This window comes from Acanthochromis polyacanthus, chromosome 21, assembly GCF_021347895.1.
Source record: "Acanthochromis polyacanthus isolate Apoly-LR-REF ecotype Palm Island chromosome 21, KAUST_Apoly_ChrSc, whole genome shotgun sequence".
NCBI classification, from domain to species: Eukaryota; Metazoa; Chordata; class Actinopteri; family Pomacentridae; genus Acanthochromis; species Acanthochromis polyacanthus.
This window is the reverse complement of record NC_067133.1, coordinates 11,958,243-11,973,842: the sequence shown is the minus strand read 5'-3', so window position 1 is coordinate 11,973,842 and position 15,600 is coordinate 11,958,243. Positions and strand designations below refer to the sequence as shown.

At 39.9% G+C, this 15,600-nt stretch overlaps 2 protein-coding genes across 2 annotated transcripts in view; both read left to right on the top strand.

Annotated features, from left to right (window-relative positions):
- The window catches only part of strada (STE20 related adaptor alpha), a 273,305-nt gene that overhangs the window by 208,986 nt on the left and 48,719 nt on the right, over positions 1–15,600 (top strand). The window lies entirely within an intron of this gene.
- The window catches only part of spop (speckle type BTB/POZ protein), a 130,847-nt gene that overhangs the window by 104,311 nt on the left and 10,936 nt on the right, over positions 1–15,600 (top strand). Inside the window, exons 7-8 of the mRNA XM_022195490.2 lie at positions 3,646–3,823; positions 10,804–10,859. Coding sequence (XP_022051182.2) covers positions 3,646–3,823; positions 10,804–10,859 — 234 coding nt within the window. The remainder of the gene's footprint in view (positions 1–3,645; positions 3,824–10,803; positions 10,860–15,600) is intronic.

Genomic DNA, 15,600 nt, shown 5'->3' with positions numbered 1-15,600 from the left:
CATACAGAATGAAACAGGGATGTACCAATCGAGTTTTTGTTTTGTTTTTCTCCAATCCAAGTGATTTCATATTTAGTATCTTCTTGGAACACAGTACTCACTTCCTAGATAATACTCATTTCAAGTATTGCAGATTAGTCAGAGCATCCTGTTGCACCACCAGGTGGAGTCTCTACTGTTTCATACTTAAATGATTGGAGGAAACTAAGTTTTTTTTGTGAGCTTAGCTAGTAAAGGAGCACCATGACAAAGCCTAATGCCCAGTGGCAGGTAAAACCACCATTTTTGTGGCTTCTTTTACATACTTGTGAGACAAATTACGTAAAAAAGAATCAGCTTTTGCTCTCTGCAAATACCTATCAATCGTAAATTGCCGTGGTTGGTCTTGGGAGATTTCTAGAATCAAAGGAACATGGTAGTTAGCTGTAGGATTTATTACTCCTTGGCTACAGAATGTAGTGACCCTATGGCTGCCAAAACGTAGAACAGAAAAGATGCGATTACAACATATACCGAATAGCCTTAGCAGGCAATGCTACTATGAAGACAACACCATTTACCAGGGCCACATTATTACAATACAATATTAGAAATGCTAAACAGGATTATTTTTATCAGTACTAAAATTGTGTTTATTACAATTTCACATGTAAAAAAAAATAGACCTCTAGTAACTTTTCTTAACTCCTGCTAATGTACAAATGTCTGAATCAAAGTTAGACCTACGGCATTCTTTATCTTAATTCAATGCATCTCCCCAAGGCAAAATATAAATGAACTTGTAACCAAAATGCCTCACTTGCTGAACATCTGCTAATCAATAGACACTACAGTTTACCAATGTTCCCCAAATGCGCAACAAACAAGCTGCTGTAGAAGCTAGCTGGGCGGCTGCTCACAGAGAACCTTCTAGTCTCCACAAAGTTACCACAGCGCGCAAAGCTTAGACAGTTGTGTCACTAAAAAAATAATTTTAGTGAAATAATGTCGCCTATCTCATAGGTGTTGTACTGTCAGATAATCCCAAAATTGAAAGCAAGAGATTTCCTCTACATGAACAGATCTTTTTCAATGCCAATATCACAGTCAGTTGTGTTAATTTAATTGACTGAAGCCAAACTGGTGATAATGAGCCATCTGCAAACCTGAACATCTCATCAATCATTCCTTGTTTAAACAACTTCAAAGTTTGAAGTAGACAGCACTTAAGAAATTAAGTTGAGCCAGCAACTGTTCAGTTCTATTGTCCAAAGTTGTTACACATTATTTCCAGTCATTTTTCATTTGTGAAGCATGAGCACATTTGACTCTCACATGCACCACATCCATATGCAAATACAGATCCGTATATCAAGCTTTGAAATGTGCTACTGAAGTGCAACGAGTGGTTGAAGTAGATCTTCAGCATGGTTTGCTTTATTTTAATGTTACTAAGAAAAAGACCCTTTGTCTCAGAAGCCGAACAGATTCAGTGAAACTGTACTCTAGTTAATTAAAAGAAGGCTGCCTGGGGAATTTAAAGTCATGTACAAAGCATTCATACTAATAACCGTGATTTGAGAAATTCAGTGAGTCATCAGCTGGACACTTAGAACTTATACATTGTGTAAGTTCTGAAATCCTTCCGCACCTAAAGACAGTAAATGAACACAACCTTCTCACTTTGTAATTCTGCATAGTGTATTTTCGTAATTTGCCCAGACACAGTAAAGACACCAGCCTAGCTTTTTGCCACAACTAAAATAATTTTTTAAGGTTCCCCTCTAATACAAATCAACCTTTTTCCATCTTGTTTGTATGCGTCTTTGTCGATTTTTATGTCACAAGACATTTAATGAATGAAACAAGTTTAGAATTTTAACTTTGAAACTGGCATGTACCTTACAGGGTGAACCTTACGGTCTTGCTTTCTATTGCACATCAATGGAAAAATTCTAAATATTAGCATTCTTGCACGGTTAATGTGACTAACAGTATCATTAGGTTTGATTATTCAGGATTATTGTTCAGAGACGGTGGAAACTTTATGAGAGATTTGAAACCAGTAAACAAGGACTGGGTGTGTTACGTAAACACTGCTATTGGCCTTTTCATTGGATTGGTTTGCTTCTCTCCTGCTCTCTGTGCTCCCACATACTGCATTCTAATATAGTCAAATTCCTAACAAAGGTGTTTTCATGTACGTATTTTGTTTCTGTTGTCAGACAACAGAACTAGTATGAAAAAGTGACTGAAACACAGCCTGTTAAGACATCTTAACCAGCAGCCACTTTAGAGTCATTTCCAGTCTGCAGCTCTGCACCGCTAAACACATGATTTCAGAACTGCAGCATCATCTGAAAAATTCTCCAAAAATACGAGTTAGAAACAACATTCATGTCTATGGAAAATTGTCTTCAGAAAGAAAATTAGAGGTCATTCAAAATCCTGTTCTGACACTTTATTTACGTCTCAGTCGGCTGCGATGTGGTCAACTGTTTTGCCAATCACAGACAGAGAGAGTTTTCTTCCTGAAGGAGATGTCTATTTAAAGCTGCATTCAGTGAATCAGCTCATTTAGAGCAGAACAAAACCAGAAGGTGCATAGTCATGGTTGCATTTACTGTCTTTGCAGTATTTTATGCTGACAAATTCAAAGAAACATTGTGGGTGCAAGTGAAACTTTAATTAATTTGCTGAAAGCGAGCCAAGTATGGGACCTTTAAGCTTGATGAGTGGATGTTTCTCAATGCAATGCTCATCTTGTACTTATGAATCACCTGGGAGAATTTCATGTTAATCCAAGAAGAACAGGCCATCGTATAACATTGTTAATGGCTAAATTAATTTGACCTTTACTGCAGGGGCCTTGATCACTCAGTAGAACCCTCACACTTGAACACTCTATTGATTCTAGCCATCAAGGACCACTCGAGATTATTTTTTTCCCCACTCGAATTAGCGTTACACTTCTCTTCATGAGACTGTTTTATCGTATAATTGCAAACCAGCTAACTCATTAACCAGTCAGAGTATGCTCTCAACCGGGCTATAGTTAACCAGCTGTTACTGTTTGATTAGATGGTGCGGCATGCAGGTGAAGAACTGCAAGTCAGTCAATCCAGTCTGTCGGAAATTACTTAGTAATTAGTGTGTGTGTGAATATGTGGTTGTGTGTTTGTGCTCAAGAGCCTGCTTGTGTGTGTTTGCATTGAGTCCTGTTGAGAGATAAATGAGTCTGGTTGACATTGTCTGGAACAGGTGGTGGAGTCAGCAGGGAAGACATACAGACAACCCTCATGCACACACACATACACTGGCACTCCCAATCTGACTTGAGTGCTGATATTCTGCCTGGTTGAGAGTGCAGCCGGTCTGATTGGATGAAGAAGGAACAATGGGTTGTCTTTAAATTGCCCCCATATTGAGTGGCTGATGTATTGATTTCGGAGGCTGGGAACCCGCATTAATCATTCACAGCACGTTTGATTGACTGATTTATTATCTTTTTATGAACATCACATGCTATTCATTTGCCTCTGTTATGTGGTAGCAGAACAATTCACCCTAAAATACCTCTTTCTATGCAGGATGTCGCTTGCAAATAAAAAGAACAGTAACACCTGAGCATGCAGCTGATGTGTATATATGTGTGTGTGTTTTCAGGTGAGTGTAGTGCAGGACTCTGTGAACATCTCAGGTCAGAACACGATGAACATGGTGAAGGTTCCTGACTGCAGGTTGGCTGAGGAACTTGGAGATCTGTGGGAAAGCTCCAGATTCACCGACTGCTCCCTTTGTGTGGCCGGCCAAAAATTCCAGGCACACAAAGCCATACTAGCAGGTGAGAATATCCTTTGTCGCATCTGGAAAAGGTGATGGATATGATCTTATATTTAGCATGCAGGTGCTTTTAAACACTCAAAAAGGCCTGTTGTGTTTAAAAAAACGCAAAAATTACTCAGAGCTCGAGCTGTTTATACAGAAGGCATCCTCACGTTTCAACGGTGGTTGAACATGTAATCTGTGACATGCTGTATTTCATCCAGATCTAGCATTAGTGACTCAACTATGACCAACAGTCTCATGAGGCTCTGTCAGCTGATCTGCAGGCTGTCTTTATAGGTATGGAAGCAAATTAAAAATGTATGTAGTAAATTGTTTGCAGTATGTAAAGCCATTGTATTTCCTTAGTATTGACAACACCTTTGGCCTTATGGAAAAATGTTGTACATCTTTATTCAAGGTTTTTACATTTTTTTCAAAACAAATGTTTAATGAAATTCACCTTTTCTTTTTTCATTATTTAGGGTATTATAATGGTTCCACATTGCACAAAAATATTTCTAAATTCTCTCGTCTTCCAGCCATGGTTGTGCTATTGTCAGAGAGGTGCTATGGAGTTTATATTGCAGTGAACAGTTTGCTCACGGTGACTAAATAAGTAACTGCTTGGGGTTCAGAGGGTGTTCTTTACTCAAATCGTTTTTTGATCACTACTGAGGGCTACATACTGTACATTTTCATATGTATAAATTATGTCCGTTAAGTGTATTAAAAGAAAACATGGTTCAGGACCAATTAGCAGACATGAGAAACTTCTGTTATCATGTCATGTCAGTTCAAAGGAACTCAAACGTGTGTTCACCAAGATTTTGCTTACAGCTGTTGTGTTAAATAACATGTTATTTAACGTGTAAGAAACCCTTCACTGGTGTTAACATGTCCATATGGTGTTTTTTATATGCTAGAAAACGCATAATGAGTAACATGAAGCCTTGTAAATAGAGTATGTGACAAACGAAGAAAAACACCTAAAGTCCGTGAGTTCCTGTCTAAACCTCTTTGATTTCCTTTGTATTGGCAAAACTCATCCTTCCATTTTTTCTGGTCCAGATTTTGCCTCAAGTATGTTGAAAATTTTTAACTTTTGCGTTGGACTCTAGAGAGGCCTCCCCGTGTTTTGGACACGTGATACACTGGAATATAGCAGCACTGACTAGAGAACACTTTGTCTAGTGCCCCTTTACTACCTAAACCCCCAGAGTTTTCTCTGCTTTCCAACACAAACTGCCCATTTCTTTTTGATCGCTCCAGTATTAAACAGTAAGACGCTCCACACTACAGGTAATCTACACTAACTCAAAGTATGCATTATTTTGGAGACTGGTTTCAGGTATCGACATGATGCCAGATATTAACTGATTCTGACTGGATCAGGGACAATAAAAACTTGATTGGAAAATTCCGATTGTATATTATACAGAGTTATGGACACCAAACAAAGCTGTGTGAAAGTGTGTTGTAAAAAGCTCAGTTTAAAAGGAAAAATGTTGAAAGACAAGAAAAACTTTAAGTATATCTCTTAAAAGTATTACAATATTCGATGTTTGTGCTGGTGAGCTGTGCAATGATTTAATATCCTTTCAAACTAATACACACAGTAGAGTTTATATCAATATTCATCATGGAGTTTGTCATTATTCTTATTTTTCAATTGAAATGCTTTTTCAGAGGCTTTTCCGCTGTGACAAAAATTTAATTGCGGAGGAAATACTTCATCAATTTTTTAATTTGAATGGATAATTTTGCTTTGCCACAGGGATGGTTAAATTTGAATACATTGAATATCCACACTGTTGACACCTGAGTGTCTTTGTTGGCCTTCAGGAATCCATGAGTGATGAAAATACTCTTAGTGTGACGCTCATGCAAGCAAACATGGACTTGTTTCAGATATTGGCACTTTGATGACAGCCAGCATGAGATAGTGAAAAGTTTGAGGAAACTGGTGAACTGTGAGTCTCTGCAGAGACGAGGAGAGGCTGTTCATTATTGGATTTGTTGAAATGTGTGTGTGAGGAGCCATTTTAATTACGTGCTGCTGTGGTTTGGGGTCTTCCCCTCTCGCTCGCTCTCTCTCTCTCTCTCTCTCTGCTCTACTTGGTCCAGATGACGTCCCTCCTCCTCGTTATTCCCCTCTTGGCCGTTCCCGTGACAACTCTCCCGGCCGTTAATCGCCGTGGAGACGGACAGAGAGGGATCAAACGAAGGAGGGAGAGCAACTCAAATTGGCTCCATACTGACCATGTGATCTTTATATTTCTGCATCTCTCTTACCTTTTCTCAGTATCCCTCCTTTTTCTTCCACTTTCATGTTTTCTCTTTTCATTCTTACTCCCCATTTTCCTTGAGTTCTCTCCCCATAACCTCCTGCTGTTTGTCTTCCTGTCTGTCTTCACTTCTTTCTCTTTGTCCTGCTGAGTTCCCTTGTCTCCCCTTGTCTGTTGCTTTTCTCTCTGCTCTCCATCCTTTCCTTACTATAACCCTTCTCTCCCTCTTTCCCTCTCTGTCTCTCTTGCCCACCCTTTCCCTTTGTTGCTGCAGTATGAGCTCACCAGTATTCAGCTGCACCAGACAGACTTATTGGAGGTTTGTCCCCAGAGTCCTACCTGGACCGACAATGCTAAGTTTGGTTTCGTTGCAAATATTTGGGATTCAATGTGTCTCTAAGCGGAGAATTTGAACCTTCGTATTCTTAGCAAACATATTTCCAGTCGGGGTTGGACTCCCCTTGTCTCTGACCGCAAATGTGATATTCATGTTCAGGATCTCAAGGTATGGTTAAGGGGTGGAAGGTGTCTTGTCTGGGAACCTCAGGGTCGCATCTCTGCTTTACTGAACTGTGACCTTCACAGCGTAGTAGGGCAGTTTGCAGGCAAATGTGAAGCTGCTGGGTGATGGTCAGCACCTCCAAGTCTGAGGTCATGCTGGAAAATAGTTGAGGATGGTTGCAGCCTCAAGCGAAGGAGTTTAGGGATATTGAATATGGAAACTCAATAGAAAATGGAATATGTGATGGACTGGACAGATGGACTGGGGCAACATCAGCAGTATTGCAGGCATTATGTTGGAATGTCTTGGTGAAGAAGGAGCTGAGCCAAAAGCAAAACTTCTAGGTTTAGCAGTCAGTCCATGTTCCAACCCTCACCTACGGTCTGATCGAAAGATTAAGATCGTATACAAGCTGCTGAAATGAGTGTCCTCCATCACATGGCTGGACTCTGGTTTGGATGTCTCATTAATATTCCTGCTGGACTTCTGCCTACATGGACCCTGACCCAGAAGTTGTTGAAGGGATTGCATATCTCATCTGACCTAGAAATCCCTTGACCCCAGGAAGAACTGGAAAACATTGCTGTAGAGGGGGACGTCTAGAATGACCAGCTTGACCTGTTACCACCATGACCTGCCTCCTTATAAACAGAAGAAAATGGACATTGGATGGGTGTTCCTCTAAGCTACCTAGCTCAAGTCTTTAATCAATAACATCTTAAAAAAAAATATTTGACTTTACACAAACATCATGCCCCTGTCTCTTGACATAAATCCTTTCTTGCAAATACCTCAGAATACTGTAAAACTGTAGATAACTGGTATAAACAAACAAGCTACTACAAGTCCAGCAGCTGTTGACTTAGTACATCCTAGATGCATCATCACAATCAACAAGACTTTTCTATTTGTCCTCTCTACGGTAGATTTAAATATCATGAAAATTGGTAAAGTTGCCTCTTTTATAATAACCCTCCATAAACTTCAAAAACTGTCTGGCAAACTCTCCTTGTAAACAAAAGAAAACACCTCTTGAGAGAGTGAGTAGGAGAGGAATATATGAAAGTTATTTAAGTCTCTTTAACTGATCCCTGATGCAAGTTCGACAATTTTAAAGTTAGTTAACCGCCTATGCAACGTTTCAGCTTCTCTAACTTTCATGTTGGCCAGGTCTCCCTTGGAAAAGAGAGTTGTAATCTCAAGGGACTTCCTGGTAAAATAAAGGTTAAATAAATAAAATAAATAAAAAATGTTGCCACAATCCAAAAATTAAAGGAGTTCTTTTCCAACCTAAAAATATCTGGAGAACTCAGATGATTTACTTATAAATCTTTCATAGAAACATTGACACCTCTTATGTCCAGTGTTTTTGTTGTTATTGTTTGAAACTAAACTTTCACTTTCTGGGCTGACCAAGGACATTAATCTGACCCTGAGCCACAATGTGTCTGAAACACACTTGTCAAAATACTGTGGAACTGCTGGTGGCTGTTTCTTATTTGCTGAGTTAAATTAAGTTACTACCACAGCGACAAACATGTCCAGGTTCTGACCTTGTAACGTCTGTGTCTCATTGTTAACTTAGTCATTCACTTAAAGGCTCACTTCCACATTTTTACTTTTCTTATCACTATTATACTTATTTGTGGCCTCAGCAGGGTTGATGGATGATGCTGTGTTTTAGAATGAGTCATTAAATGGCTAGCTAGCTCCAAATTAATAACTCATTATTAAGTACGTAAATTAATTAACATATCACTGACTTTGACACATACTTAATAATGCGTTAAAACATTTGTTAAATTTTAATCACTAGTTTATTAAGCATTCATTAGTGAAGGATAATGTGAAATTTTGCCCTGTGAGCCAATAAAAAAAAGTGAACCATATCAGAAAAGGGTGACTGTATTTGATAGTAAAAGGCCAACTTGTTACCTTTGTAGAGACACATTCTTGTTTGGCTGGTAAACAACCAGCTGGTGGTCGATGTCAGCTCCGTCTACGAGGTTCAGCTTCAGCTCATGCCACAAGGAACCGCTGTCACAGCCAGGATGACAAAAGAGAAAAGACGGGGTGTTGTCGCCTTAAGCAGCACGACAGAGTGAGATGTAATGATTATTTTGCAGAATTATTATGCTGCAGTGATCAAAAGTGGGACTGATTTATCTAATTTGAAGCTCCGTGGTTGAAACCGACAGCCAGCATGGCCTGTCTGTACTGGAGATTAAACATAACCTCTTCAGCTGTGGTCACATCTGGAATAATAAGAAAGAAAGCTCTCTCTGATTTGCTTTCAGAACAGTGGAATAAGTTACTGATCACCTCACGCGTTTAGTGATTAGAAACACAAATGCATCAAAATCATCAATGTGTCACTGTTAGCTTAGTGGCTGCAGAACTTTTAGATCACCGTTTTTTATTTATTCTTGCCGGAAATTTATCTACCAAGCAGTTTTTGGGTGTTCTTTACTCACTGTGGGATCATTTTTAATCGCAATACGAAGTCCTGCAACTCCATAGAAACAGCACAACCGTGGCTAGAAGCAGACAGAACTCAAATATTGTGCAGTGTGACACAGTTATAATGCCATCAGTTGTTTTTAAAAATGGCTATTTCTTTATTTATCTGTTTGAAAAAGTGCAAAACAAATGCATTGATCATGTACAATATGTTTCCAAGTGCCTATTGAGGTTACCAACGCTGGTGACCGTATATACTACACAATTTTATGGCTTCCAGTTTAACTTTGTTTTCACACCTGCGCTACTGGTCAAAAGTTTGGGGTCACCCAGGCAATTTCATGTTTTCCATGAAAACTCACACTTTTTTTTCATGTCCTAACATAATTGCACAAAGGTTTTCTAATCATCCATTAGCCTTTCAACACCGTTAGCTAACACAATGTAGCATTAAAACACAGGAGTGATGGTTGCTGGAAATGTTCCTCTGTACCCCCATGTAGATATTCCATTAAAAATCAACCGTTTCCAGTCCAGCTAGAATAGTCATTTACCACACTGACAATGTCTTGACTGTATTTCTGATAAATTTAATGTCATCTTCATTGGAAAAAACTGTTATTCTTTCAAAAATAAGGACGTTTCTAAGTGACCCCAAACTTTTGAACGGTAGTGTACGTGTCAGTGAAAACACAGCTTGCAGTTCAACCATAAAATGTCAGAATTTTTGTCACATGACTGTTGGTCACAGCTGAGTAACGAATAACTTTGTATTTGTGCCAAGAACCACATTTTTTTTTGTATTTTTGTATTTTTTTTTTTTACAGAATCTTCTCAAAGCAACCAGTTAATCTATGGTGAATTTTAAAACTGAAGACATATTGAATAAATCGTGATTTTACGCATATAATTTGGTTAAGCTGGTGACAAAATAGCAGTTTATAGATGAGTAGTTTAAGGACTGCCAGAAAGTTGAAAATTCAGCAGTTCCACTATTGGTTCTGATAAATGAGGTAATTTTGACATTTTTTTCAAAGATAAGATGACTTTAAAACCTGCTGGTGGATTTTGGGCTTCAGATGTTTCACAAAATGTCTAAAAATCAGTTTCCCAAAATCAGTTGTATGAAATTTGGTTGAACTTGGATTACAAAGTCACCATTTTTGTTGCAGACACTCTTATGTTGTTCCTTTGAGGGACTTTGGTGCATCAGTAGCGGTGCTTTTGCATTTTGTCTCCCCTTTACTTTGAATGGAAGGATAGTCTGAACTGTCCTTGCCTCTGGGGGATTTGTAAACTGTAGCGAACAGTCCTCTTGCAGCAAGACATGGAGCAATTTTTGGATTTGCAGGCATGTAAAAGCTGGGTGAAAAATGCTTTTTTAAAAATTGGAATGAGCAGAACTAAAGGATGTTAGAGGAGTCTGGTAGCAGATGACTCTGTTTATCAGAGCAGGAAGACAGACCTTTAAGCACAGTGTACTAAATAAACTCCATTGCAGTGAGTCTCTTTGCACTGAATGCTGGCTAAACACACCAGAGAGGTCGACTCGAGTCTGTCAGCAGGAAGGATCTGCAGTTGACTTTTTCCACATGATGCCTGCGCTGCTGTCACTGCTGTCAATCACGTCGTCGCTCTGCTGCAGCCCTGTGGCAGCCTGTTAACGGATATCAGAGACCTCACCATGTATCAACATTAGACGCTGTAACAAACCCTCCTTTCTCTGTCTTTTGTTTCTCTGTGCCTCAGCTCGCTCGCCGGTGTTCAGTGCCATGTTTGAGCATGAGATGGAAGAGAGTAAGAAGGTGAGTTGACTTGACTCCGTTGTTCCTGCTCCCTCTGTGGCGACCAGACTGTCTAAATCCCGATCTTTCCTTCTGTTGCATCAGGAAGTCTTCACCCCTTCAAACATCTGAGTGTGACTGCACATGTTCCCTCATGTTTTGTTGACTGCAACTCTATTATCTGGTGTCATTAAAAGCTGCTATGTGTGGAATTCTTTACGTGATTGTAGCATCTTTGTTTTTTATTCTGAACACAAGAGGTGTTGTTTCTGGATGAAATGAGACGGTATGAGTGAAAATTAGTGCAGTCTGTTGCCTCAAACAAAATCATCACACTGTTTCCAGAATAAAATTGCGATGGGAGGAGGGAATTGGTTTGTCTTAGTATTTGTTTCTAAATTATGAATATGTCTTTGACATTTCTGTACTGCAGTTTGCTGCTAGGGCCTGGTCTTAGCATAAAAAGAGGAATGTTTTGCAGGAGGCAGTATCACAGAGACGCCTTTTTAAAAACCTGTGTGATTTTATTGAGATGTGTTGCATTAGAGGAAATGGAGGTGCTTTTAAAAAAAGGATCCAACAAAGAATTCACCCTATTTCAGTTTCACAAACATTGGTGGCACCTGATTGGACAAATGCTTCACTTGGAGGCTGCCTGCTCCTGGTTTTCAAACCAGACCAACATGTTGGCATACTGGATATGTCTTCATTTTAGGTCGATTAGTTCAAGTGTTTATTTAAAAGTTATTTTTGGGGATTGTGTTGGCTTTATTAGACAGGTTAGTAGAGAGGCAGACAGGAAAGTAGGGAAAAGAGCTGGGGGATGACCTGCAGCAAATGACCGTGAGCTGGAATTGAACCCAGGCCGCTCTGTCAGGAACTGTAGTCCCTGCTAATGGATCTCCTGTTCAACCAGTTGAGCCACCCAGTTCAAGCATTTTTTAAGCAGTTTTCGGAGGCAAATGATCGTGCATACTTTATGCAAATGACGAGCAGGCAGCATCACATTTAGTCTCTCGCAAACACATTGAGATGCCACTATAATGCATTGCATGGCTGCTTACATAGACAATGAATGGTATCCTGTGAGGGTGATGGAACCTGTGGACACGTATCATTAAACTGTGTCTAAGCATCGACCCTTCAGCTTCAGTTTCATTTTGGGGAAAAGAAAGAAGTCGCAGGGAGGTAAATCTAGTGAATCAGGTGGTTTGAGATTGTGTTGTTGCAGCCAGAAAACCTGTATCTAAATACAGAATCATCGTACTGTGACCAAGTGCACAGTACACTGGAGCATTTACATGTCATCATGCCACAGTTCAGGTCGATTAAATGTTGGCCCTCAGATACGACAGAATTTTACAGTAGAACTCCACCTTAATAATCCAACCCTGCGGAATGAATTCACAGTGCACAACCACAGAAATGTTGAAGAAAGCAACAAGCATGTTCTTGGTGCACCCCTTGTCCAGTTTCGGAAAGTGTCTGCTTCTCCATGTCTTGATGGTAGCTACAGAGCCACCACTGGTCACCTGGTCCTTCCAAGCTGCAAACTGACACAAAATGTGATGTTTTCTTCTCTGCTCCAGTTTGTGGTCAATGGAGAAATTGCAAATGTGCAATGGTCACAAAAACACGTGTAATATGAGTCTAAATGTTGATAGCACGATGTCACGCTATGTCTTGACTCAGGGCAGTTACTGCTTGCACACCAGGAACAGTCTCTGAAGTTTTTGAGCAGCCTTTGCAGAAAGCTTGGAATGCTTTGTGATTAACTAGTGCTAGCATGTTCTCTGCAGATTAATATGTTAGCTTGATCACATGCTACAATTCTTTACCAAACTGCTCTTTAAATAGCCACTATGCCACAAAACGTCTGTGTTTTTTGTGATTCTATTTTACAAAGACGAGTTTCATTCAGCTGCTTTCTGATGTCTGGCAAACATCGGTTGATGTCTTCAGTCTTGCTATATTGTAAATGGGAGATTACCAATGCTTGTGAGGCACTTTTTGAATCTTAGCTAGGTTTTACAAAGGGCTTTGCAATGTGTTTTTCATTCACCCACACACACACACACACACACACACACACACACACACACACACACACACACACACACACACACACACACACACACACACCAGCAGCCTTGGAGCTGCCGTGCAACTCAGAGTCCATTGTCTTGCTCAAGGACACACCCTCCAGCCTTGTGATTAGAGGACAACCTGCTCTGCCACCTGAGTCACAGCTGCACTCCAAGCTGTACAATGTAGCTTGAAAATATACAGTATGAAAGTAAGAACTGCAAAAGCTTGTAGACATCAAAAGTACTCTGCTGCCACAAAATGGTTCATTTTTGTTTTATGTCATGTTTAAAAGAGAACTGGATGGAACAATATGCAAAGCATTTCATCCACCGTGTGTGCTTTCCTTTACTTAACATAACTGAATTCTCTGCTCGGGAATAATATGGTGTTCAGACAGGATGTGAGGCAAAACACCTTTATTAGGTTGCCTTGTTTTGCCCCCAGTAACTATATTTATTCATAAATATGCTGATTTTAGGTGATTAAATTTCTAATTTCGGTGTGTCATGTACTGTAGCGTAATAGCTTAAATTAAGCTCTCTGAAACCTGCATTTATGTTCATTTTTATTTTCCCTGAGTGCGGTCAATATGGACATAGATGCATTAAATAGAAGATAATGTTTGGGACTGAGTGTATGGATGTGTTTTAACAATATATGCAGTGTTATTGCTTTTTTTTATGTGTCCTCTGAGATGTTTGTGTGCGTCGTGGTATTATTCATGCTTTGAGGACGTAAATCTTGGTTTAAGATTAGGGTACGGCTTAGCGTTATGCAAGTAGTGATTATAGTGAGGATGTGTGTCCAGGAAATTAATGCAAATAAATTTAATGTCCTCTAAAGGAGTGGAAACAAAACAGCGCGTGGTGGATGTGATGCACAGGGACCTTGTGCCACAGTTGGTTGTGTTCACCCGATAGGAGGTGGTGAGATTGAACCGGGGTGATTTAGCCGTCATGTCAGCAGAATATTGATGCCTGCGTGGCTCAAATGGGGAAATTATAAAGCACAGAGCCAGGAAATGCATCTTAATTGCTGTTTAAGTGGGCGTCTTCATCAGAAAGAGGGAGAGATGGTGGGCCACGTCCCCATACGATTCAGAGAAAACAGATAGATGGGTTAACCCTCCTCTGCAGCACTCTATAGAGGAGAGACAAATGAGCTCATAAAGAAACCCTCTAACAGAGGACTGCTCTGTGAATAGAGACGAGCTTCAGACACTGTAACGACAGGACTGTTGTCTGTTTGTGAGAGTTGCCGTCACATTACAGAGGGAATTCCTGTTAGTTTTTCTTGTTTTAAATTCCAAAATGGTTGTGTGGGGGTAGCTTTTTAAATTTCATTAACACTCCAACACACCTCAGGAAGCAGCAGGATAAAATTAGCTCACCACTCATGTGACTTTTTAGCTACAAAAAGTAAAAGTAATGAAGCACAAGATGAGAGGAGGAATGCTGTTTTTCAAGTAAGAAGTAAGAGTGAATACAGCCCATTGAAATATTTGAATGACCCCATTACTTCTGCACTCATGCAGGCCCACATCATGACACTTCCACCTCTGTGCTTCATTGTTGGGACTCTGCATTCACTGTGGCAGTTTGAACCAGTTTCACACCAAACAAGCTATCAGAGGTCAAAAAAAATTGTGTCGGTCTCATTTGATGAAAGAATGCCCTCCCACTATTCATCAGGCTTGTTGTCATGTCCTTCCTGACTTTTCCTTGCAGGATGGTGTCAAAGAGCAAGCAGTGTTTTTTTTCTTTGACACCGTCCATAGAGATTGATGTTCTGCGATGTCCTTCACGCTATCTGAGCTGTCGGACTTGCACTGATAACCCCCGTGCCAAATGTGACACACTTGCCTGTCACTCTGGCAGAGGACAGTTCAGAACTAGATTGTAAATAGTCCACTGTCTGTTGCATTAGATGAACAACCACTGCAGCTTTGATTAGCGTTACTGTGGATCTATACCTCCTTATTAAAGCTGCAACACGTTTCTATTGAATTTTTTGTTTTATTACTGATCTTCGTCTGTGTTTTCCCAGATCAGATTTTAAATTGCTGTAGCAGTTCTTTTCCATGTGGAGCCATGATGCAGACATGCAGATAGACACAGCCCGTAGGACCAAAACTGAGAAAGTTCTGGTGTTCACAGGTCCTTTTATAGCCCTAAGAGCTTCAGTAGATGGAAGCTGAAGTCGCCTCTCAGACAAGATGCTTCTTTGTCCCCAATACAGGTCGTCACCCCCAACTCACATCCGTATGGGCCATTAATGACCCAAAATTCATACAGCTCAAGGTGTGAATTATGGTGAAACTTTCCGCAGTTTAACAGGACAGTTGTTCTAGTTTAACATCTTTTAGATGCAGGTGGACATCCGAGTCTTTGCCAGTTGCCTTTTACTGAAGCTCCAAGGATGATTGATTATCTACACAGATATGTACCATTTTATAACCATTTTCCGGCCAATAAACTGATAGGAAATCACAGGTTTACTCAAATTTGCTCCAATGAGCACAGGTGAATTTGCTTTTGTTGCATTTAATCATTAATTTGGGGCCTGTATTCTTAGTAAAATCTTTTAAATATTTGTGTTTTATTGTCCATCCATGGACATATTTAAGTTGTCGACTTGGCAATTATTGAGAGGGGTAAAATTTTAAATCATTTAA